At 39.6% G+C, this 24,113-nt stretch overlaps 1 protein-coding gene across 5 annotated transcripts; it reads left to right on the forward strand.

Annotated features, from left to right (window-relative positions):
* The first annotated feature begins 554 nt into the window (after positions 1 to 554).
* LOC111251485 (uncharacterized) lies at positions 555 to 20,547 on the forward strand. 5 transcript variants are annotated; one of them, XR_015328317.1, is made up of 9 exons: positions 555 to 713; positions 1,015 to 1,245; positions 1,381 to 1,600; positions 1,900 to 2,074; positions 2,365 to 2,562; positions 2,821 to 6,652; positions 6,995 to 7,204; positions 17,933 to 18,067; positions 20,201 to 20,547. XR_015328317.1 is itself a non-coding variant. In XM_022808090.2 (7 exons), exons 1-7 carry the CDS (start codon positions 555 to 557, stop codon positions 20,251 to 20,253), a joined length of 1,137 nt encoding a protein of 378 aa, XP_022663825.1. In that variant the 3' UTR covers positions 20,254 to 20,547. The 5 variants fall into 5 exon arrangements, 1 of the variants encoding a protein (XP_022663825.1); XR_015328316.1 differs by having other exon boundaries at positions 2,821 to 7,204; XR_015328319.1 differs by lacking the exon at positions 6,995 to 7,204 and having other exon boundaries at positions 2,821 to 2,921.
* Positions 20,548 to 24,113: the final 3,566 nt, after the last annotated feature.

Consider the following 24,113-nt stretch of genomic DNA (forward strand, 5'->3'; position numbering starts at 1 on the left):
CAGTGGCGAGGAGGAAACGACACAGTTGTCGCCAAACACCAGCCGACACTTGAACACGAAAAGCGGCAGGTGGAACACGCAGAAACTAGCGAAATCATAACAAAAGACATGCAGAACACAACCTGCCATAACAAACACATACGAATATGCGCAAAGACAAGCTATAAAAATCGCGTGACGCTTGATATTGCTATAAATTTGAAACACTACCTTACTCCGTTAATGTCTATTTGTGTCTGTTTACTACGAGTAACAAGAACAATACGTTACCTTGTCTCATTGCTTTAGTTATTGGTAAATTGTATGAACGAACAGCAAAAAACAAATGTATTTAGCAGGGAAGTAACTATACTTTAACAAAAATGATGTGAATAAGTTGTGTTCATTGAGCCAATGTTTTGTTACGATGAAACACCTCCAAGGCCCAGTAGCAGTGTTGCACAATGGCTATATGCCTAGTATTGACTGAAGTTTTTGAATAACGCTTTGTTATCGCAATTTCTGTTTTGATTAGACTATGCATAAACAACGGTCTGTTTTCGCGGTATTACGTTATGTCACAAGCGATGAGCTCTCGAATATTTTGTAAATTCCAAAACAGGATTATTTGTTGTTTATTGAGAGTAGTTCATGCTAAACCCTGGAAAAGGTACCTTATAGCTCTTACGCTGATTGCCACTGTTTACGTCGTGTTACGTCAATGGGATAACCAGGTAATTTTAGTTTTCGGGTGCATTTTGTTGATTCTTTTTACCTAAGCTAAGCGTATTGGGTCTATCCCTTTACAACTTAAAATTAGGAGTCTTGAATTAGGAGAAGCAGCAGCTAATATATATACCTCGGAAGCTTAGAAGTAAAAAGTAGTGCGTGTAGATAAATTTATTTCCGATCATACGCCAATAACTGCAAGCGGACTACTTAGCATCATTAAGATCAGTGATATGCTTATAACAGACTAGTTCAAAGTGTGAGATGACAGTATCATTGTCATTATGTTTGATAATTACATTTCAGAACTCCTGGTTAAATTACTTACTGTTGAACGGTGACTTCGGCATAGATTTTGATAATTTCGATAATGTATTGGGTGCTGCCTTCCCTATAGTGCCAAACATCATTCACTTCATCAAGATCGGTAACAAAAGCGACTTGACCTTCGAAGAACTTGTCTGCATCAAAGCGGCCTGGTTGGCTCAAAAACCAGAGCGGATTCTCATACACTGTGATTACTGCGATTACTTAAAGGCAAGATTAGTCTTTCTTTTTTTCAATGGAGTAACCACGACTATATTCAATTCGCAGCCAGTGCAATTATAGTCAACGAAAGTACTACACGATCTCGCCATTTGAGCTATTCATATCTTTAATTACCGTTTCCAGAGCGGGAAGTATTGGTCTCAAGTAACCCGAATTCCAAACCTTAACCTCGTTCCGGTAAGTGTCCCAACGCATGTGTGGGGTCGAAAATTGAGCTCGTTGCATCACGCGTCTGATGTACTTCGCATACGGATTTTGCAACGCTACGGTGGCATCTACCTCGATACCGATGTGTTTCTAATTAAACACTTGGACTTCTACAGACGATTTGAACTCGCCATCGGTTGGTTTTTTAAAATACTTATTATACCGCTATTTTGCCTTATTCTGTTCTTCCTTTCCAAAGTCGGGCATAGCATACTTCATGCCATACTGTCCTTGGACACCGTAGTGCGTAACAGATTAAAACATTTACTTACTTTCGCGTTGTATATGTTTTGATTGTTCTTATCTTGTTGTAATTTCTTGATTGTTACTGCCAGCCAGGATGTTTACTAAAGTACGTCCACGAGTTAGAATAGCATACTTTTAAGTTCAAGAACCAGTCTGAAAACATATCAAGGATGGGTTATATTTTGACAGGTGTACCACCAAAACAGTATCTTGGTACTCAGGTTATCGTAGGACATCGTTCATCACGTTTTCTGCGCCTATGGCTTGAATCGTATCGATATTACAAGCCTGACCGATGGTACTACAATGCTGGAGAACTTCCCACGACATCTATTCTTTTTAAAAAACCAACAATTGTTCACGCGTGAGTGCCTTCATTTAGTGCTAGATTGGCGCTTCTCTCGGTAATTACTATGCATCTGCAATCACCCGAATAATATCGTGTCCCATAATATCCGCGTTTCTCGTAAAAAATATTAATAATTTCCAGTGAAAATCTCCAGACTTTTTTTACCATTGCAGATGGTTTCCGATTTATAGTAAATGAAAAGAAAAAAATGTTTCAACTGTTTTCAAATGCTCAGGAGGATACTAAGTCGCTCCAGTGAACACTATAATGCTTATCATATGGGTCTTCCACGTTTTGTGCTTCAGGGTTCCGTGGGATTTTGGCGTTCATGATTTACGAGCGGTACTTTACAATGCATGTTCCCCACGCTGGCGTGATTTCCGCGCAATCCACCTTCTATCCAGGCATCGTCTTGATGGCGTGAAACCCGGCGACGGCAGACCTATATCGTTTAATGAGGAGAATATAAAGAGTTATAAGAAGACATTTGGAGAAATGGCCAGGTGTGGTAATCTATGAACTCCAACTCTATTTAAATCAGTTTTCGTACGGAAGATCCCCAAAGCCATACTTCTCTTCTGTGTTAAACGAAGAGCTTCCGATTTCGTTAACACGGAATTATTCATATACGTATTACAACCCTATCTCTAAGCATATTAATTTCCGTAAAATACGCAATTCCGTTCACTAACAAGCTCACCCTCCGCAAGTATAGGATTTGACTAATCGCTAGATAAACGTTTTGATTTGCTTAATTTCAGATCTGTTATGTATGGTCAATACGGCATAATCTCAGATGACCGACCACCACTACCCCCACTGCTGGTGGCTCTTACGAATTTTTCGGCGTTACCGCGCTATTGTAAGGATAAATATTTTTTAGGGCAGTGGAAGTTCACTTCAGCGATAAGTATGTTCGAGAATGAGCCGGATGCAATTAATTTTTTTAATTTGTGGGGATACTGAAAGTCCTTCAGAAGGAAAATGGAGGAAATTTCCCAAAATCTTACTTTCGGAATATCTAGAAAATACTTCTTATACGAAGTACGAAATATTTTCTTGTACTTTAAAGTACGACTTTAGCGTTCTTTATCTTTATTTAGCGAAACTAGGTCCACTAGTTACTAGTGGACCCAATTTCGACATATGTCCAAGCATAGGGCTACCCGTCTGGTTTTTATATATATATATATTATTCCACACGTGTATGTTGTGCCGAGGACTCGAGACTACCTACCAGTTATCGTAATCCTGTCGTACAGCGATGTTCTGCATAAGTAATATGTACTAATATAATACCAGTCTAATTTCTATTGAATGACCCTACAGACATCTTTAGATGACGTATGGGTTTCTTTATAGCCGTGGTCGGTCGCAGAAGTATTTCTACTGGGGCTGAACGAACATGATTATCTTACACTAACCTGCTTTGTTCCTCTGTTTTAATTTAATTTAGCGGGCCATGTCCGTAAATGTAAAAAAACATTGGGAATGTAAGATATCTCGATTTGAGAATATAGTTGATTAAATATTTACGATGTTATTTACTAGGAGGTAACACTAACAGAATAATAATGAAAGGCATATAATTGCACATCTGCTTGCGCTATAGATAATATCGGTTTTGAAAACTCCAAAAAAATTCGCCATAAAAAGTTGGATGTACTCGTAATGTTTAAACTTGGGTTCTTTAGTATCTACATGTGCTTCTGGCTGATTTACATCTGATTTTTCAAATAATAGAGTATTGCATTTATACGACAGTTAGTGAGCAGAGATATTGACGGTGGATTAGACCGAACTATTGAAACGAAATCGATTAACGGCACCAACCCCTTGGGATCCACTCACCCTTACAATGCTCATTACCGCTAGAGCCACTTCTACTCCCGCATTTCATTTTGTTGACAACTCTTCTGGGATCTGTGAAAAAAAAAGAAAGAAAAAGAAAAAAAATTCGCAAGACGAGGAAGAAGTTCTTCCAGCCAAAATCTCATATAAACCTCTGAAACATTGCTGTCTCATTCGTCTAACCGTCGACACTTCCGTTAAAAATTCTCCGTCTTAGAAATTTGTTTCGAAAAATCAACTCCGCCTTTTCCACCATTTCAACGAACGTAGTCAAAACTGTTTAAACCCCAGTTGTGCTTTGGACCTACTACATCAAATTACAAACGTTTCTTCTTTTAACAGTAAACCTTTATCGCTACGAATGATGAACCAATGTACAAATATAGCCATTGTAGTAGTTCAACAGAACGGATTTGCCTTCCCTGCATTGATTTTGCTAACATAGCAAAAAATAGATGCTAATTCTATTCGAAGTAGTAATTAGTAAAGTTATGCAGAGTTTCTATGTCTAGTACCTTTTTGTGTTACGGTTCGTTCGGAAGCCACCCGCGTTCAACGTGCGAAGGTCAATGCGCGCTAAAACTATTAACGCTTGAGGCATCTGTTACATATTTAAGCAAGTATAGACTCATATAGTTCTAGTTGACGCAACCTTCTGGCGGTTGTATGGTCAAGCTTTTCCTCCAGCTGCGGAAACAGTAAGTCGCACGCTGCGGGCGTTTTGGTTATCAAAAAAAATGCGTTACTGTTGTGACCTTGCTTGTAATTCCTTACTTAAAATTTGATTTATAGAAATCAGCTCAATGCGACACGCACAATGCAATAACGTCGCGTAATACAACCTTCTTGCTTTGCATTTTATTTGCACAAAACGCTTGTGTGACAGGGCCGAAAATACACGCAAACGAGGGCACTCCATAAATTTCCCGGCTACATCGATCTCACTCATATTGTAACGACTTTGTAAAAACTTTGTTGTGAGCGACAGTTCGCATCTGCTCGTATGGATCTTTCGTCAACCTACCTATAACTATGAGTGTATTATAGGCTGTGATGAAGAAGACGCCGCTTCTTCAGGAAGACTTACTAAAAGAAAAGAACGTATTCTTATTCGATTACCGAAGGCTGTGAATCTTGTAGTCGTTATGGTAGCGCTGAACGGTGACCTCGTCTGAAGATAGATTTACGGTAGATATAACGGCTAATGAAATAATTTCGGCGGAGCCTCTGACCACTAGTAGACATCGCGTAAGTAGTTTATAGCACAATACTGGTCAGAAGCCCAGAGTGCCCCATACATTAACCACTAAACTAAAGGCAACTGATGCCCGTTACTACTGCAGGAGTGCAGTCCTCCCTGTTTACTTCTGCCCCTTCGTGGCTTGCTAACGTCCCATTACTGCTCAGAGGATTCTTTCGTTCATTGAGTCCTTGAACGCCCCTACTCCCTTTTTCTCTTCGATTGCTTAGTCTGTACTAGCTTCTTTTTCGAGAAAGAGGCAATCGAGCGCCAACCAGCGTCCGGGTAGCCACTATCGGCCACCAGGCACACTTATTGGGCTGCTACAGGAAAGGATCTCAGCGGGACGGTAGATTCGACTGTCGTTCGAGACCACTTGCGTGCTCTCCTCTTTCCCATTCAGCAACCCAAGCTGCCTGTCGTTTTCGTTCAGGTCTCAGCTATTTCCAGTTTCTCCATTCCTGACCGACTTTTCCACGCTGCTGCTGCTGTTTTGGTGGCCTCTAGGACCGAGCACACGTCAGGCAGCGGCAGAAAGCGGCGGCGCCGAGGACCAAGCGTGTTTTCTACCATCGCACCACCGCTCCCAGTCGACTTAGATACTCAGACGCCCACATGAACAAACACACACAAACTAAAATGCGTACAGAGTCACTCTTATACACGATGCAGGCCAGTAGGATAGAACCAGAGCAAGCATGCCACACGCACACATAGGACCACAATGCTAGTGGTGCGCCTGCTGCTGGTATTCCAGAGAAATGGGACGTCACTAGCACTCGCCCGTCGCTGCCTACCATTTTGTCAATGAAGGACAAACTGCTGCCAAGCAAAGGAGAACTGCTCGTCGCTCCAAACGGGAATTGAGAGAGAGAAAAAGAACTGAGGAGTAAGACGGTTAGGCGTCCATTCGCTTGGCTAAAAGATGCTCCTGGTGCAAGCGGTTACACCGTCAGTGGCGCAGTAGGAGAAAAAACAGAAAGGGGACAACTAGGGGTGTCTCCAGAACAGAGCACCCCCAGTGACCGCCCCTTTCCTGCGGTGTCAACGTTAGTAAGAAAATGTGGGTTTTAACAACCTCTGCACATTCTGGTCGCTAAAGTATGAAAACTACTGTCTCCGGGCGGTGCGTTGTCCGTTGTGACTTACTAGAGCCTAAGGCGAAAAGAAGTAAGGTTTCAAGCGGCGGCAGCAGCGGCAGTCATCAATGAATAAAATTGACAGCATGTATTAGCCCCCAAGATAGGCTCAAATTTGGTTCTCCTAGTTTTATTGAATTTGCAAAAGACTAACTTACATCGATAGTCCTAGTTCGCATCCATATCATTTGAGTTCGGAAACGTTTGTGTTTGACGCCAAATAATAAAAGTAAAATGTATTACTCAAAAGTTTAATAAATGTCGTTTATACCAAGCAGAAATACTAATATTATTATGATTGCTGTTATATAGAGCCAGATTTCAGGTTTCTAGGCCAGATTCATCTACATCAGCTGGTTCGAGGTAATAACCCGTAAGACTATAAGGCCAATAATGAGCCTGACGTATACGATAGAGCGTAACTCAACATTAAAAGAAAAAACAGTCATTAATAATAAGTTCAGTCAAATAAAAGAAAAAAATGTCAGTTTATTTACATATCATCCTGCTATAAGAAGAAAAACTGTTGCCGGAACAGGAAACCGTTATCGTCTTGTCCATTCCTTTGCCTCTGTACATACCGGCAACTTACCATGTCAGTAAATGTATATGTGGGTCCGTGTATTAGTCGGACCTTTCTAAAAATGAAATTGCTTTAGCCAGCTGAAACATTGGTAGTTTGATTTGACCGAACACGGTCAGCAGTTGATGATGCCGCGAGGCCACCCGCGACAGGACAAACTTTTACCGGTGTCCCGCTCCAAGATGGAACGATATCCCGCAGTAAAACTCTAGTTAGAAGACGTCATTACGAACGACGACAGTGGCCGAGTGGCAAATCATTTGGTTAGTCTCGGCAAGCAGAACTATGTTACGGCAATAACATCCCGGCGACTATTAACGATCTACTGGCCAGTAAGTCAATGCAAACTTGGTTTTATGCAATATACGTAATTATCTAGGTAAAATGCAAAGTCCACCCCTCCCAAGTAGTAAAAGCAGAGCATGATCACTCGTTTTCGAAGCAGCAAGACAAACCCTTGGAATATTACATAGCATTTCTACCTATACAAAATGAGTTATTGTAGGTAATAGAGGACATGTTAGCACATTTATTCAGTATAGATAAATGGCTTTTGTTTAGGTATATCCCAATATAATAAGTATATGCTTTTTCTGCAAAATCAGTGCTTATAAAATTTTCCATAAAGCGAGGAAAGAATCACATAGCTATCATGTGAATGCGTATTGTATTACTGCGACAGTTAAAGTAAACGTCCGTTTACCTTGCGCCGTAATGATAAATACTCCGTGATTTCACGCATTGTTCTTGGATATGAAGCGTCGACGTATCAATGGTAGTTCCTTGCGACAAGACGTGTATGTCTGTACATCTGTACATTTGATAGTGATAAAAGTTTCCTTATAGGCACATAGAAAGGTGCTTACACAGCCAGGTAGATTTGGCAATATTTCACTAAATGTAGAAAATCAAATAGAAGATAGTGTTGGCGGCCGCCGAAATGCGGAGTTACCCTATACAGACCGACTTATTAGCGTAACCCCCGCCAGGCTAGCAGAAATAAAAAAAAAATCCTTTTTAAAAGTATCAGCTTTTTTCAAAACGGCCCGCCAATATAATGGCGTTTGTTTGCACGAGATGAGCGTACCGTTTTCGAAGTTAGCTTCACAATGAGATGATATCGAAATTGAATGTGAGAGATCGTATGGAGCTTTGTTGGAGGCATAAAAACCCTACGGACGTGCTAATAAGCAGACATCTAAAATCCATCGACTGTAAACGAGTGAGGCTGAAAAAGTATTTGGAGGTCAATTTATCGTTATGCAATGGCCCTTCTCGCTCTAGAAGGGCGTTTGCTTTCGATTTCTCAGCAACGTTCAATCAAAAATAGGAGAATCAAAATCAAGGTGTAAAGACTTGTACAACTTGTTGGAACTTCTGGCTCCAGCGTAAACTAAGTTTACTTCCATTTTTACATGGCAAACAGATAAGCATGATAATGGTGGTAATAGTATAAAGACAAAAAATAACAATTTCAATTGTATTAGTTGCCTAATTTATACAAACGTAATCAAAAATTTTCAGTGACCAGTGCCAATTGGTTTGAAACCAGTTGGAAGATCAATAGAAAAAAGCGATATTTGAACATAGTGAACTGCTTCTGTCGCTCTATAAAACAACACAAAATCCTCGCTCGGTCTGTTTGCATTATTTCCTGAAGTACAAAAGCATACCACAAGTGATAGATATGTACCGCAACACTTTTATCTGTTACTGCGATGCGTATAAAGTTGCACTTTTTTTTTTTTCTCTAAAGAAGTTCGAATGAGTTATTCGTAGCTTCTGCATTGGTAATTTTGCCATAAACCCCATCGTAAAAGCAGAATCAGGCTATGACAAAGTAGGAGCACCGCCTGCGTTTCAGCTATAACGACTACGGAATTAACGCATAACTACAAACGCCAAGGATGATAACCAGCATTGTGTACGTGTGACTCGCCATATAGTCCACAATCTAATTTGCTTGACACAGTAGTTGTACACAAGTTGATGTGCTCGCGATGTTCACTTGTACACCCCCAGGCCGAATATCGAACAAGTCCAACCTGCCTCTACGTGCTCAGAGACTTCCTGTATTAACCTGTCAGTGAGTGTTCTGTTTGAAAGATTTCTCCATGTTTGGGCAATCGATTGAATTCTTCATCGGTGAGGTAACGGTATCGTTTCTCTTTGGAACAGACTATTTGAGAGTCCTTAGAAACGGATAGAGACTGATTATCATATAGATCAATTTACGGATTATCATAGGTCAAAATCTACTTTTAGTACGTCCCTTTCGCTCGAATGCAACGTAACGAAGCATCTGCTCTTCTTTATTGGCGTGCCCTAAAACAAATACCAAGCAATTACTTCAATGTATAGGTTGAAAAATCAAAAAGGTATGTAACATGCATACTAATATATTAATATGCATATACATGAAGAATGTAGTATTAAAATGCAGTAATTCAGCACTTGATTCTTATTAATGACAATACATTTGATGAAGTTATTGTTGACGACAAACCCCATGGAAGCAATAAACTTTTTTAAGCGAATCCTCTTTTGTTCCTCAAATTATCGACGGTTCTATTTTTAAAACTTACAACTTATATTACATTTACTCTATCAATATCTATCTGTCTTCTGCTCGAATGTTGTTTTATCCGAATGAATCTTTGAAACAGCACACTTTTGTGCCATCGGAGTCATCGAATACTGCAGATACGACCGCTACATGATTTAAAGTGGCAGTCTAGCGTTAAGCTCGTCCCTCTGACCATACTGCATTTTCAGCAGTATAGAAAAATCTCTAGTTATGTACCTTGAGAGCAATCCAATAAACAGAGTTCAGATGACAGACAGTCATAGTACCAAAATCGATTTTCGTGTCTAGCTCTAATTCCGTATCATACGCATTTCAATTCCATTTAGAACTCTGCTTAATATAATGCTTTGTTGAAAAAGATCTATGCGCAGAACGATACCAGATACTTGATGTGACTGTATATGATAAAATATTATAAAAATACATCTCTAGGGCCAAAATATGTTACTTTTCCTAGTCGGAGAGAAGTGACATCGGCCTACTTACCTCTATTGTTAATTATTATTAGTCAATAATAATAACAGCAGCTCGAAGACAAAACAGCCGTAAACAATATAAATAGTATATTAGGCTGTCATGAATCTCCCTATCAGCAGATTAGTTTCAATATATTTGTTTCGCAATTCTAACTCCTGCCAGACCATCATTTCGTCACAAGTTTCTCCTATTGTAACGCCGTCATAACGCAAATGTCTAGACCTTGTTGGTGTTGTCCGGTTAGTTGGTTGGCGTTATCATGTGTACTACAGTGAAGTGAACGAATGTTAAAATTTATACCTGTCCGTCATTCTGTCTAGGGAAAAGTAAACATAATAAATATGCGATTTGTCTCGAATTTGTTACCTATTTAAGTTTGATGTATGTGATAAGTTACATCAAGCATCATCGTTCGTTGTACAATAGACGTTGCATCTATGCGTGAAATGCTTGAGCAAGTGAGGTGTCCTAATTGGATTAGGAGTGAAAATTATATTGCTCAAGAGGTACGGCCAACCTGTGTTGATTCTCCTAGCGCATACGAAGCGGAGCTGGAACGAAAGTCAAAATAAATAGTGGCTTCATATATATTTTCGTGATAACGTATCGTCACTCTTTTTTCCTCATCGACGGGAATTGCACACAGCTCCGTCCTGTAGCACTCGAGCAGATGGAAGCCAAGCAGTTTAAGCTATTCGTGACTAATCTAGAGCAATGACTGTACAATCTCAGGATGCAGATTTATGAATATATAAAAACCTCTGCATATTGAATGTTTTTACCAATATCTAGCAAAATGTTGATAGTCAGGCGCAGTAGAAATATAGACTGAGCCCCTGAAAATTAGGGCCATAAGCCTCAAAGATTTGTCGGCACTAATCGAAATTGCACGCTCAACAAACCTAATGTGCGAAAAAAAAGCACTATAAAAGCTCTCAAAATAAAGATAATTAAAGCACGCATGCTGTTTTTCAAAGGGACAGATCGTCTTCTGAGCTCATGCCTAATCATCAAAGTCTAACATTTACCTTTGAGCCAGTTCTGCGTTGCGTGACGATAAATAAACTATCAGAGTTTTTACTCCGCTCTCTAGATATATGAGCGATAATGATAGCGCGGAAAGGGCGAGAACAAATCGCGTATTTCTGCATTTAGGATATGTCGTGTCGATATATGAAGGTTCTGAAAAATGGACGATGTGTCTTTTTTCCTAAGATGGTGAACGGTGGCTTGTTTAAGGACATACTCTGTAGTCGTTTCTTCTTGACGCAGTCTCATGGTGCGTGGTGTAGAACGTATCTAAGGCCCCGTTACAGTTTCAGATCGTAAGTGTCCGAAAGATTTACCAACGAGCGGCCACTTTTTTTAATTGTGTACATCCAGGTCGCTACCAAAAAGCCGTGGCCGACTGACCCTTCGTTTTGCGCTGTTTTTCCGATGCGCAAACGTCCGATACCGCATGCGTTTTAGGCTGTTAGAGTCATTGTTAGCGGAAGGCTTGATAAATAATGGTAGATGCAAGTAGTCCAGCTATAGTTTTGACATACTTGTATGATACCTTCGGCATTTAACAAAGTATAGATGTCTCATAGATTTGTTTATCTGCTGTAGCTAGCAAGCGAAGTCCTGGGGCCAATTCGTTCAGTGCAGATCCTACCTTACCTAATCAGTTTCGTTGTCCGAGTTAGTGGATCATGAACTACAGTTGCGGTACGCTCTTTTCGTAAAAGTTTATATGATGAGGTTGGAATGAACGCTAATTTTAACAACGTTTATTCAACAATTTGTTCACGTTTTTAATAACTATTAAAATAAATCATAGAGCTTTGTGCTAATTTTGTCTGCATAAATGCTTTTTTCACTTTAGCTGCACTGTTCTATGATCCGTATCCTCGCTTTAACACTTCTTATAGTCAAAATCATTATTGTTGCTTGTGTTTAGCTGGGTCGCAATTGCATCCCTCACACGGCGACAGCAAAAATGGCTGAGTGCGGAGTGAGTGTTTAGGCTAGAATTTTGGTTTCGTTGGCCATGACAAGCTCCTCGTATCTAATTTTGCACCTGATCGTGCGGTACGTGCTACAATTTATTTTTTTTTTTCTCTCGTAGTCTGAACTCACATTTGTACGACTTAAACAGTGACTGACTTGATTTTCGATCGGTGATTTTAGTCATGCAATTTTAAGATTTGTTCAAATTGTGGATAGCTGTTATCTGTGACAGTTTATGCATCGTTATAGTTATTTGCCGGGTCTAACCATTAGGCGATTCAATGTAAACCGTATCGCAAGTATGCTTTTTTATAACGCAAAAATGTTGGTCGATTGAGCCTATCAACTCGATTTTATAAAGCTGTTCACAAGAAGCACCTCGTTAGCTGCAGGCAAACATACACAGTGCGAAGCCTTATTGACCGTTGGAGATAAAACGCACTAAAAATATAACCTGATCGTGCTAATCAAATAGCGGTATGGACGTGCACGAACATGCTCCCTTTTGACTTTATAGTCGTTCATAGTTGAATGATTATAAGCCTTTTGCAGTGAATCATTCGGTGTCCTCAGTAATGCTATATTGTAGACATTTAGTTCGAGGTCGTATATCTTCACAGCGGCTGAAATCTCCAGACGGTAACAAATTTATAATATGGATTTCCAGTCCACAATACTAAAGCGAATCGGTTTTTGGCGCAACACTTATGACAAAGCAAGGGAGATACTTTTTTTTAAAGTAAAGTATCTTTTTAAAGTAATTTTCATATCGATATATCAATTTTATACTTTATATTGATACATATGTTAAATAAATAGGTAAACACTAAAACAAACTGAGGACCACAAGGATAAGTAGTCATTTTCAGGTCTAAAGCGGCTCTTTCTAAAACATTGCCATCACGTGCAACTTTGCTTACACAAGTTAGTTTTTTTTTTTTTTTTTTATTATGACCAGGAATAAAATGTAAAAGGAAAGTGTATCCAAGTTATACGAGCGTTTTTATCTGGTGGTCCTTATATATGAGGTCAACTTTTAGGAATGAAGGAATGGCATTAAGGGCAGAACTTTGATGAATCAAAATCAATTTGCAGATGCAGGTAATTGATACAGGCAACTTGTTCGCAGCTAATGAAAACCGATAAGGACAGGGTAAAAGAGTTAGGAAGACACTTCACTACGTATCGGCCGAAACCTTTAACGAGTCTTTATCTCGAAAAAACGAATCAGATTCGTTTCTTTTATTGCCATTGTAGAGGTCCAGATACCCTCAGCTAGCACGTCACATGATGATCACGTGAAAAGTTATGTATATCATTGTGTGCCACTAACATGTGTAGCGTGTAGTACTGGCATTCTATCTTTTCTGCCCGTAAAACGTCAGCTAGCATGGAGCCACTTGCGAGAGTGCATGAAACTATATTTGGTTATAATCTTTGACTGCATCCGTTTAATCTTCAGTTTACGCAACCCGGAGCTGAAAAAAGCTTTTTGTCGCAGCACATAACACAGCTCGTTAGGTGTGTGCAGTCTGTGTAGAGTTCGCAAGAGAGCCATTTTGGTTTATCAGTAACCGCGTCCCGTCAGCGAAGCCATACGCAACGATGCAACTAACAACTGCAATGGAAGTGTCCCGTTACTTTGACCTGTAGTTCATAATAATTTAAGCACGCAAAATGTTTGACTGAATTACTCAGGGAAACGTACTGTGAATGGAAACTACAAGAACTGAGACATGCTCGACAAGGTTGTGTTTGGACACCCCCGAAAAAATGCTGCTGGTATTAAAAATCAATTTTTGCAGGTACACATATAGAGACACTTCATACTGGCACTTTTCGAGGGCGTATTAGTTGGGCTCCGAAGGCTAATTTTTCGGAAGGATGTTTAGCCATATTGAAAAAACGACTTGTACCTAGAATATGTGTGCTTTAACCTACCTTTTCCAGCTGTGTTTTTAGCATGTGTTAGTATGCTTGTATGTTTTTATATTCGTTAATCGTGATTGTCATAATATAACTGTATAAGCTAATAACAATAGCTTTGCATGACCCAAATGATTTGCACATTTCATGATTCCGATCCGTAGAGTTCCCAGAGAACAGATCCGCACATAATAATAGAAACACTGATGGCTGAGGTGTGCCGTCATTGCCTGACTGGCCATAACGCACTGCTGCTATCCATCTAATACGAAGGTCTTCCATTAACGGTATCAATGAATGTTTTGAAGAATCCACTATATTAAACTTTCAAAAACTGACATTAGTCTTTTAACGGATGATTTACGCAAAACTCTAAATGGTTAGAGGAACAATCAACTATTAGCTGTACCTTACAGATTGACTTACCTTGATTTGATCATAATGATTTGTCGTTAGTGTAACACTAATTTTGCCTCGATTTGTTTCTATATAACGTCAAAACGTGTTCGCGTTTTATCACAGGACCAAGTTTTATAACAACTAGTATAATAAAAACAAATGAACGATAAAAGAAAGATGTTAGCCTCATAAACGCAAATTAGCTTGCTTTTTTAGTTATATTCTTGGCATATAACGAACTAACGATTTTGTCTGTAATAATGCCGGAGACATGGTGTCTGCGTGGTGGCACTTAAATTTTTCACAAGCTAGATAAAGTAAAGGAACTCAGCAATGCGCTGATGAGTCATGGCAGGAAATCACTAAGTTACTATGCCCGCCTGTCAACATTATTATAGATATATAGTTCTATGTATTCCTCATTAGCGCGCACCTAATTCTGGGTCTGTTGAAATAATCTCCGTTGTGTCAGGATGTATACGAGGCCGAACAACAGCGAGCTTGCACTAGGGAAAGACCTAGCTAAAGAAATAATTGCCTTACATTAAAAACAGAACGGGTTTAGCGTCGAAGCAGCATCAGATTCAAGTAATAACATAGCGTTTTTTTTTTCGAACTAAGAGATTACCTTTTTTCCTCTACAATTTACGTATTTTTCCATCCTAAGTTTACTTTTGCCCTATCCCGTATAGAACACATCCGTCGTCCGGTCGCCTAACCCTTTACAGTGTCCAATCGCATCGTCTAATCCGCAATATCCGCGCCCCTCTACTACGCCATTAAATTTAGCTATGGCGCAGATTACGCTAATCTAAACGGTGCAACAAACATGCTCGCTACTCTCGAGCCTTCAAGCTGCCTTTTATGCAACACGCAGGACGTTGTCCGCGGCCCTTTATAGCTGCGTCGCATAAACCATCCTCTCTGCTCTGAAGGCAGGCGGCGTCGGTTCCAATGGGCCTTCGGTGTTGGCTCACTTCGTCTGCTATTCTTTGGTATTTCGTCGTGTTTTATGCACGAAAACTTCTACTAAACTAACGGTATTATTAGCTGAAATCAATTCAAATTTATAGGTGTGGTCGTTCAACTTATGCACTTACCATCTCCGTACCTTGTTTACTTGTTGCTAACGCAAGCTACCGTTGTGTGGCCTGGTGTTGGTATTTTTGTAGCCGGCACTATAGTGTGGTTGCTATTATCGTTGCTATTCTTGTCCATATTCTAATCAACCTTGATATCGTTGCCAACATCAGTCGCTCGCAACGTGAGTCGTCATTCTACTCCCCAACGAACTGTTGCTTCTCGCTGCGTTTTACTCGTGTGCGACTCGTATCAGGACGGCAAATTTAGGATATATCAACAGCGAGGCTAAATGTTTGGTAAGGATTTAACCATATTTCGATGCGACAGCGGTACATTTTGTTTCGCTCGAAGAAGGACAAAAGATGCGACGGGTAGCTTAGTTGGGGTTCACAAGAGTTTGCTGCCAAAATGTCGAAAAAGAGATGGATAGAGGAAGAGCTTAAACGATCGTCGTTTAAAGAGAAGGTCATTAATGTATGACAGTTTAGTAGGGTCATACACCTAGCCTATAAAGGTATTTAATTGCCGCAGCTTATCAAAAGTAGCATACCTGGGCCGGGACAGCTTCATTGGTTTGATGAGAAAGGAAAATGGAAGAGAGGTAAACAGGATACGAATTTGTTGTTTTAACAGACAAGGAGTCTCCCAGTCGCTACTCGCAGCGATGCGCTCGTGGTCTACGTATAAAGAAAACTTTTGCTCCAATTAATAATTTGCTCTTTTTGCAACCGACTGTAAATAGATACACTTGAATATTAACTCGACGATTTTGCGACTCACAGTATACCTCTGTACAGCTTTCGTTCACTTATCCTTAAGGAAATCCAACGTGTGCGCCATATTGCCCAATCTAATTATAATTTGCACTTTTGTTCGAATCAACTTGGAACCGCCGCGGCCGAACTGTCAAAGAATACTTGAGTAATTAGTTAAGAAGGTTTATAATAGAGGATAGTCAGCAACTTGAAAATAAAGCCTAGAAAATATACTTAGAACTCTACGGATCGTCGCGTCGTAAACTCAATCTAATTTTAGAAATTATTCCGTATCACATTGTCGCTCACGATGAGCATATAATTCTGCTTTAGAAGACATCACTTCGCTTTTCCTAAATTAAATATGGCTTCAGCGGCATCTAAATAGAATTTAAACTATAGAAACTTCAAGCATTATCATACGATCTGGTAAAATCCTCTCATTTATAAGGAAAAACCTTTTCTTTTGGAATTTAGATGTAACGGCTATAATGTGGGCGTGATTTTAGCCAAGGCTAAACGTTTTCTGGCAAACTCGCACTGCACGCATGTTAATATTTTCTTTGAAACGAAACAGTGAGATATTTCGATCTATATAGAAATGCAGCTGTCATCTATCGGTTAATATGAACTTAGCAAATACTCACTGGACGTCATTCGAGTGAATACGCCGTCGGTACGTTGCCTACGAAAGGATGTACACCTAAGAAACTTCAGTAGCAACGTCCCTAAAGGGGGCATCGACAGCGGCAACGGCAGTAAAGAGCAGGTACATTTACCAAGATACATTCTTTTTGCTGCTGCCACGACAAGTATTAGTACTATTTATTGCCATAGTTACCAACTGGCTGGTTGCAACAGCTGATGGGGCGAATTTTCTCAGCCCGAACTGCTGATCGTTGCTAGGTGCTTTTGAGTGGAGTTGCTGCTGCTGCTGCTCCTGCTGCCTATTTAGCCAGCTACTTGGACTTCAGAGTTCAGGACCGGCGTCTGGTTGCCTTTCACCTAAGATAAAGCGCCTCCAAAAAGCACTTTAAAAAAACGAGTCATTTCTAAGTGCTTCGCTTGTTCGTGTGCCCACATTAGCTATTGTGTGCAATCATAAGTTCCAAAAGGTAGAGGTATAGGCAACGACGTGTGAATGATGAAATGGAGTAACATCTGAAAGGTGGCCACAGGCCAGCGGGAAATAAGAGGAACGTTGTCTGAACATCGTCGGCCTTTTTCTGGCCTACAGATCGATCGTTAAGAACCACATATAAAACCACAGGACACAGAACTCAACAGTGAACAAGGCAAGTGGATATGGAAAAACAAGACAGCACAAAATGTTTACTGAAATCCAAAGTAACGTCCTTTGTTCTTTGTCCAGTTGCGAAAAGTTCTTTGTCCAGAGCTTTGTTTATTGGTATCATGAAAACTCTGTAGATTAGAATTAATTACGTTTTCACACAAACCAGCAGTACAGTTGCGCAGAAAACGATCATAAAGATGTATATTGTAAGGACAAACTCCACTTTGCTGTCTAACAGACATTTTTCTATTTGTATCTTTTATTCGCCTAAACTCTGTATAATAAATCTATATAAAACTAAATGTTTTAACCATAGTGGGTAAAAGGATAATCGTCCCATTTTGTTATGCGCTAGCCTGATCTAATTTGGTTGTATCATGCAAGCTTACGTGGCGACGTTTCTTTTGAGATACAACTATCAGCAGTATTGTTCCTGATTTCAAATATAACGTGCCTCTTCCTTTATAATAACTGGACTCTTACAAATGAAAGGATAATAAATAAATAATCTGGCCTTTCTGTCATAAATATTGGCTTCTATACGCAGGAGGAAAACGATTCATCAGAAATACTTCGGGGACAAACGAAGTTCAAGGAGCGTAATATTAGCCATAAGGAATATCCTCCGAGAAAAAGGCCAGTTTTATCTGGGCGATTACGCTATATAAATTAAGGTCAACTGGTAAGCAATTATTGTGTACGATATTACATGTATGTGCTTCAAGGTAATTCACATATTTCTACGGCTTCGATCTTTTTTCGTTGCACAGAGGTCAAACCAAACGGATTCATGCAACTCACAGACATCGCCCCCAATATGTACTTAGATGTTCACGTACTTTTAAAGATAATACTAAGCAAGCTTTTAACGAGTGTCAGTTCGCACTATGTAAGTTTGGTTCGGAAAGCTTCGTGCGGGAAATGTAGAGGCTTAGGCATAATTCTCGTGTAAAATCACCTTGCTTCCTTCGAGGAACATCCTTCGTTTCAGATCCTCAAGTGTTCTGAGTCGTTGAAATCGTTCAAGAGTCAAGAGATGTTAAATTCAAATTAAAAAATAATTTTCGCGTAATACAAGAGCAACCAGGCTGAAAAATCGGTTCTTCATTGATCTCTGTTGACCAATAGGAAAAAGAACTTGTGCTTCTTGACTTGACAGTGACACAAACGCAGGAGCAGGCGCCTAGTCGGGAATTGTTTCAAAATGATGCGTGCAAAAAATACATGTTTTTGTTTTTATTGAAAACTTTGTACGTTCAAAATGTTAATTAAATGTAAAATTGTTTAGAAAATACTAAGGTGGGATTCCTTGCCTTTCTTTATAGCTGTTATTGGCTTCACTCAAAGTTTGGCCTCTTTTTGACATATACCTAGCCTGATGTCTAAAATGGAAATGCGTATATACATAAGTTTATCCACGGTCCATAGATTGTAGTGCACCTCGCTTTTTAGGTGCTACCATAAAATACAATGGCGGGAGTTATGTCACAGAATTTAGGGAACCGTTCCACGTTACCCCGTTTAGAGATCAGTCGCTCACCGAAGCCATTCATTAATGACGCAATTATGCTATCTGTTACAACATGAGGCAAATCATGCTGCTAAAAGTTCATGTTTTGAAAACAAGTTATAACTTTCAACAATTTGGCTTGCGAAAGAGTCTGGGATTGTTTCCTACAAGTGAACAGAGTTACAGGCTAAAGGTTTTGTCAAAAAAATGGCCAATGATATCCCCAGTCTCCATGCCGCACCGGATAGTGTTTTCTAGGCTGTAACTCCTTTTTGTAGATATCCCCAAGAATTCTCGGTCCACTACAACTCACGGACGGTAGACAAACTTTAGGAAAATATTTGCGCTGTCACTTAAGAGATAAAGTTAGATGTGCTTGAAAAATTGGCCAAAAATTGAATGAGGCAAAAACAACAATGAGGAAAGCCTACAGAAGCTACTTTATTGATATTATATTTAAATAAAATCATACCAAGTTTGTGATAAAGAAAAATATACATAAACAAACTCAGCTGTTTTTTTCTTGGTGTCATTCGAAAATTGCTTTCGATTAAATGGCTGTCTTTGTACATTCGTATGAACGCAATCTTATATACTTGACAACGCCCTACAATATGTTTTATTTAAAAAAGTGCATTAAGACGAGCACCTTGAAATGTAACGCTACTCTGACTGAGACGTCATTTAAGGCTTCAGGTACTGTCAGAAGTATGACCTATTCACGATGCACTACTCTTACAATGCCGATAAAAAAAAACGCCCTATATTTTTTTGAAAGCGTCTACTGTGCAAAAATCTTCAAACCTGTTGAGACTTCCGAGTTAAATCCAGCTACCCCGAAATCTGTGGCTCTTAAGTATTAGCCTAAGTATTAGCGTCACAACAAATCGTTTTCTCTTTAATGACCGATCCTTGGCTGGAAATCCTCTACAAATCCTGTCATTAAAAAAATCAGCGGCAATTGGATAGCGAGAAGATGCTCTTTAAGTAAAGTTTAAAGTAACTCTTGAATGAGAACAAGACGTCATCGTCCAAAACATTTGTGGGCTGACAATTCAATGCAGGCTAATTACTTAATTCGTGCAAAGAATGCTGTATCGTGCAGATACGTTACTAGCTTTGATGCAAATGCACTAGATTGGTCTACATGCCTCAAAGGCGTTTTTATCTGAGCCACACTCTGGTCAAGAACTTACTGTATGGTGACTGGTGTAATAACAGGAAAAGGTCTTACGGAAAACCGCCTGTTCTGACGAGCACATTATGGTACACCTTCTTTTCAAATGCAATGTTATGTTTTTTCAGCAAGCGGTTGCGTCTCGTTACATCGTCAGCAATGTCAAGAGAGAAATAGATAAGCGCAAGTCAGAGCAAGCGGAAGTGCTACCGGAAGCTAAGGTACATCTCGCAAACGGATAAGGTACTTAGAGCATATTCGCAAGGTATACAGATAATGGCATACTGGGCTACCTGCACGCTGGATGTTTGCCCCAGAGCGTGGTCACCGCACGAGCGTCTGCGTAAGGCAAGAGATAAGAAGGACAGCGATGGAGATAGGTGTTATTATTTGTGAATGCCCGGTACTCCAGCAGCAAGTCCTTTTAGGCACAAGCTCTGAATGAATAAATCATTTGTAAATAATTACCTGGTTATGTGATGTGGTAATCTCTCTTTCTGTCATTTTAATTTTTCCCCTTGCATAGAGGTATACTCAGATCAGGCCACACTCAGAACACTTCGGCACACGCAGCAGGCGAGAAGCTATTTGTAAGGTAGGCGGTTCCATGATGATGTTGGGTTTATCTTAACTTGAGAGGATTACATGTTGTTTCGACGTTGTTCTGATTGTTCGAACGGCTACAACAGTATATTATAGCAACAATTTTCTATTGAGTACAAAAGAGAAACTTTTCATTCATTTCTTCTTCTTCATTAAACCACGTCGGGAAATTTCGAATTTTAGTTTCTACGGTAAATAATAAACTCCTTCATGATAATGACACGGACATAACGGATAATGGGTACGCTAAGATATTTGCTGGTGATAGAGTGGACTAGCTAAAGTACACGCTATGAGTCGGCCAAACGCCATAGGTAGTATTTCAAATATGACAATAAATCGAGATATTGAAAAGCGCAAGAGTAATCAGTCATTGCTAGAGTGCCTGTTATATTTTAATCAGCGTTGCAGCCTCATATCTGTAATTCATGGATAAAATCGAGTTTAGACAATTCATTAAAGCCTTCAAAGCGTGCTTGGTTAACTTCGCAAAGAATTGCGAATTTTTATTTTTGGATAGGAAACCAGTTCTTTAAAGGATAAAGCAGGTGACATGATACTGTATTTATACTGCAAAAGACGGGACGTGCAGAAATATATCGATATGTAGAGAAAACAAATAAATCAATGGGGTGTATTAGCATATTATTCATAGAAGTCAATAAATGGTTTTTTAATACGCACTTATATGAAGTCTCAACTGAATGGTCCTATGAGCGCTGAGGTAAAGAAAGAATAACTAAGTATTCCTGTACTATACATTCCATGAAGGGTTGTTTAGCTACCTATTTAAAGCATTTTCAAGATCATGCAAATTTGAGTGGAAGATACAGAACCAGAATTATGCCGGGATCTGTTGAGTCTTGTTGGACGGCTATCTGCGGATAGGGATCTCACGTAAAGCTAAATATGACTTTCCCCTGAGTCAGCAAAAGCTGCTATCAGCGCTAGCAGAATATAGAACGCTACTGCTCTCCAGGGTATATATCAATCAGCTAAAATCTACCCCCTGAAAATGATATCAGAATTATATATATATATATATATATATGTTAAGCTGCTATAAAGCAAATGCTGTAAATAACATAGCCAATTTAAGCTATAAAGGATCCTAGATCATTTCTGTGCATTCGTCGTGACGTACAGGATCGGCAAACAAATGCAGCTTTGTCAGTTTATGACTGAAGAACCGTTAGTATTTCCGTACGTTAGAGGATGCGCAAAATGTGAAGTTCAGCGTTGCGAAGATTAAAAGGATACTTCTTTATCGTTTCAAAATTAATCCTATTTGCTGTAAATGACTGTGCGATCTTAGAGATCTTTCGTTTACGATCTCCAAGCGCATATCTAAGATCATACGATTTTTCTTTGATGCCAATAGCCAACGTGTAGAGCCTCGCACCCAAGAAAACAAAACCGCTAAGGCTACAGCCACCTAAGTTAAGTGTTGGCTAGTATAACCTAGGACTTAGGCAGCTCAGTAGGAAAGAATCAATTACCCGTTTCCCATCATGATAAGTCGAAAGAACAGTAACACTGTGTTGCGATTTATTTCGTGTACCTGTTAAACTCTTATTTACAAATAGATGATTCTACTTCATCAAATATGTTTTATACCTATTCAATTTTTTCGGAAGTTCTATTATCCGAGATAGATTATTCCTGTATTCCTTATTTCCATCAGTGAGCTTCCTTAATTTATTTAGCATTTCTAATTTATTCCAGGACACTGTTCAAAATAAAGGTTCAGTACCGCTAAAACGATATATCAATACATAAGAAATTTTAATTCACACCAATGCCGACCTCACGGATCACAAGCACACCGTTTTAAGGTATACGCTCTTCTTGTTAAAAGATCATATAACGAGATTATTTTGTTTGTATTTATTTGCTGCATAGATGATATAGAAAACATTGGCATGCAAACCTCGTACTGGGGTCGGTAGCACGCCAAGATAACATGGCTTCCTTGAAATTAAGAAAGAAACGGATTCTTTCGCCAAAATCGACAATGAAACATCCCACGATGCTTTCGTAGGATCGATTTGTTGTTAACAGGGATCATTGAAGAGGTTCAATAGAACAATAGGATGCAACAGTATACAGTATATTACGAATATTATCGGACTTAAACTATTCACTTGCGTACCAGTTAGATCCCTTTTCCAACCAATAAAATCCGACAGACGTCCACCGCGAAGGATCTCAGAGTGTAAATATAGATCTCATCAGTATTATATGTCTCCAATTCATCATTATTCTACATTAACTAGCGGGTCGATTTTTCCACGTTTTCCGCATTCGGCCACAACGCACTTAACGAACCTTCCCTGCCTTGTACTAGATTTTCGTTCGCTTCAGAAGCCCCTGCTTCACATCAATTTTTTATCTACGAGATTTTATACCGCGCGCTATCGCCGCTTCGGCCATCACCAGCCGTAATCAATGATGAACGTGAAATACATTTCCCCATGCTTCCCTAAATACATTTCATTACTATTATCGTCACATCACGCTACTGTCAGCATGATCTTTCTATTTATGCAGCACAAGACTATCATTTTTCAGGCATCAGAGCGCGACAATCTTCAAACATATCCTGACAGCAGTACAGGACTGCAGTGCACTTGATTGTATGATATAAGCAGGGAACAGACCTGCGTTTATTTCTGCTTCCCTAATCTTTTCAGTCCCCTTCCCCTTTAACTTTGTTGTATTTCTAGGTCCCTTAAATGTTTGTACGGCGGTGCAGATCCATGCGCTGCTTTCTAGGGTTGCTAGCCTCTAATACATGCAACGACCACTGTTGGAAGCAGCGAAGCAAACGGTTCCCGACGAATCTACTCGCTCGTTCTTGGATAACACTACAACAAATCTACCACTCAATAATGCTCGACTATATTTTCTGATAAACGACAACTCTTTCGCATACCTGTACGTTGAGCAACCTTCGATATTACAATGACTGATCCAGCTTGTTGAGGATCAGTAGTTGCGGGAGGATCTGTCTCGTCGATTTAAGCACGCCATGTATGCCACGCTCATTTTTCATCGCTCTAAAGGGACGCTATAGTGCGCATTACCATCTCATCGTGATCGTCGAGACGCTTTTTTTTTTACGTTACTTTCGTTCAACTTTTCAATGTATATTCTCAGCAATTGTATATGGTTAACAAGCGTTTATCCTTCATCTAGAGGTATGGCATTATGAAGCATGCTTCATCGACTGAATACGTTTTATAATATATTTATTCAGTGTTATGATTACCGCGGCAGTACTTAACGAGCTTCTAATGAGAAACGTCGATTAGTTCGTTATAAGCGCCATCTTTTCGTCCCTCCAACCAATAGCTTCTTGCCGCCAAGCAAATCCACGGATATGTGGTGCTGATGTATTGCGTATCATCGAGTGTGCGCGCGCAACTTTGGGCGAGG

Source organism: Varroa destructor, unplaced genomic scaffold, assembly GCF_002443255.2.
Source record: "Varroa destructor unplaced genomic scaffold, Vdes_3.0 BEIS01000005.1, whole genome shotgun sequence".
Classification (NCBI taxonomy): domain Eukaryota; kingdom Metazoa; phylum Arthropoda; class Arachnida; order Mesostigmata; family Varroidae; genus Varroa; species Varroa destructor.

Excerpts from the sequence above, each read along its gene's own strand:
- LOC111251485 (XM_022808090.2), top strand. The coding sequence starts at position 555 with ATGTCACAAGCGATGAGCTCTCGAATATTTTGTAAATTCCAAAACAGG. Across the intron at positions 2,075-2,364 it reads AAACCAACAATTGTTCACGC|GGTTCCGTGGGATTTTGGCG; the intron begins GTGAGTGCCTTC and ends TTTGTGCTTCAG. Across the intron at positions 2,922-20,200 it reads TTCGGCGTTACCGCGCTATT|CAAGCGGTTGCGTCTCGTTA; the intron begins GTAAGGATAAAT and ends ATGTTTTTTCAG.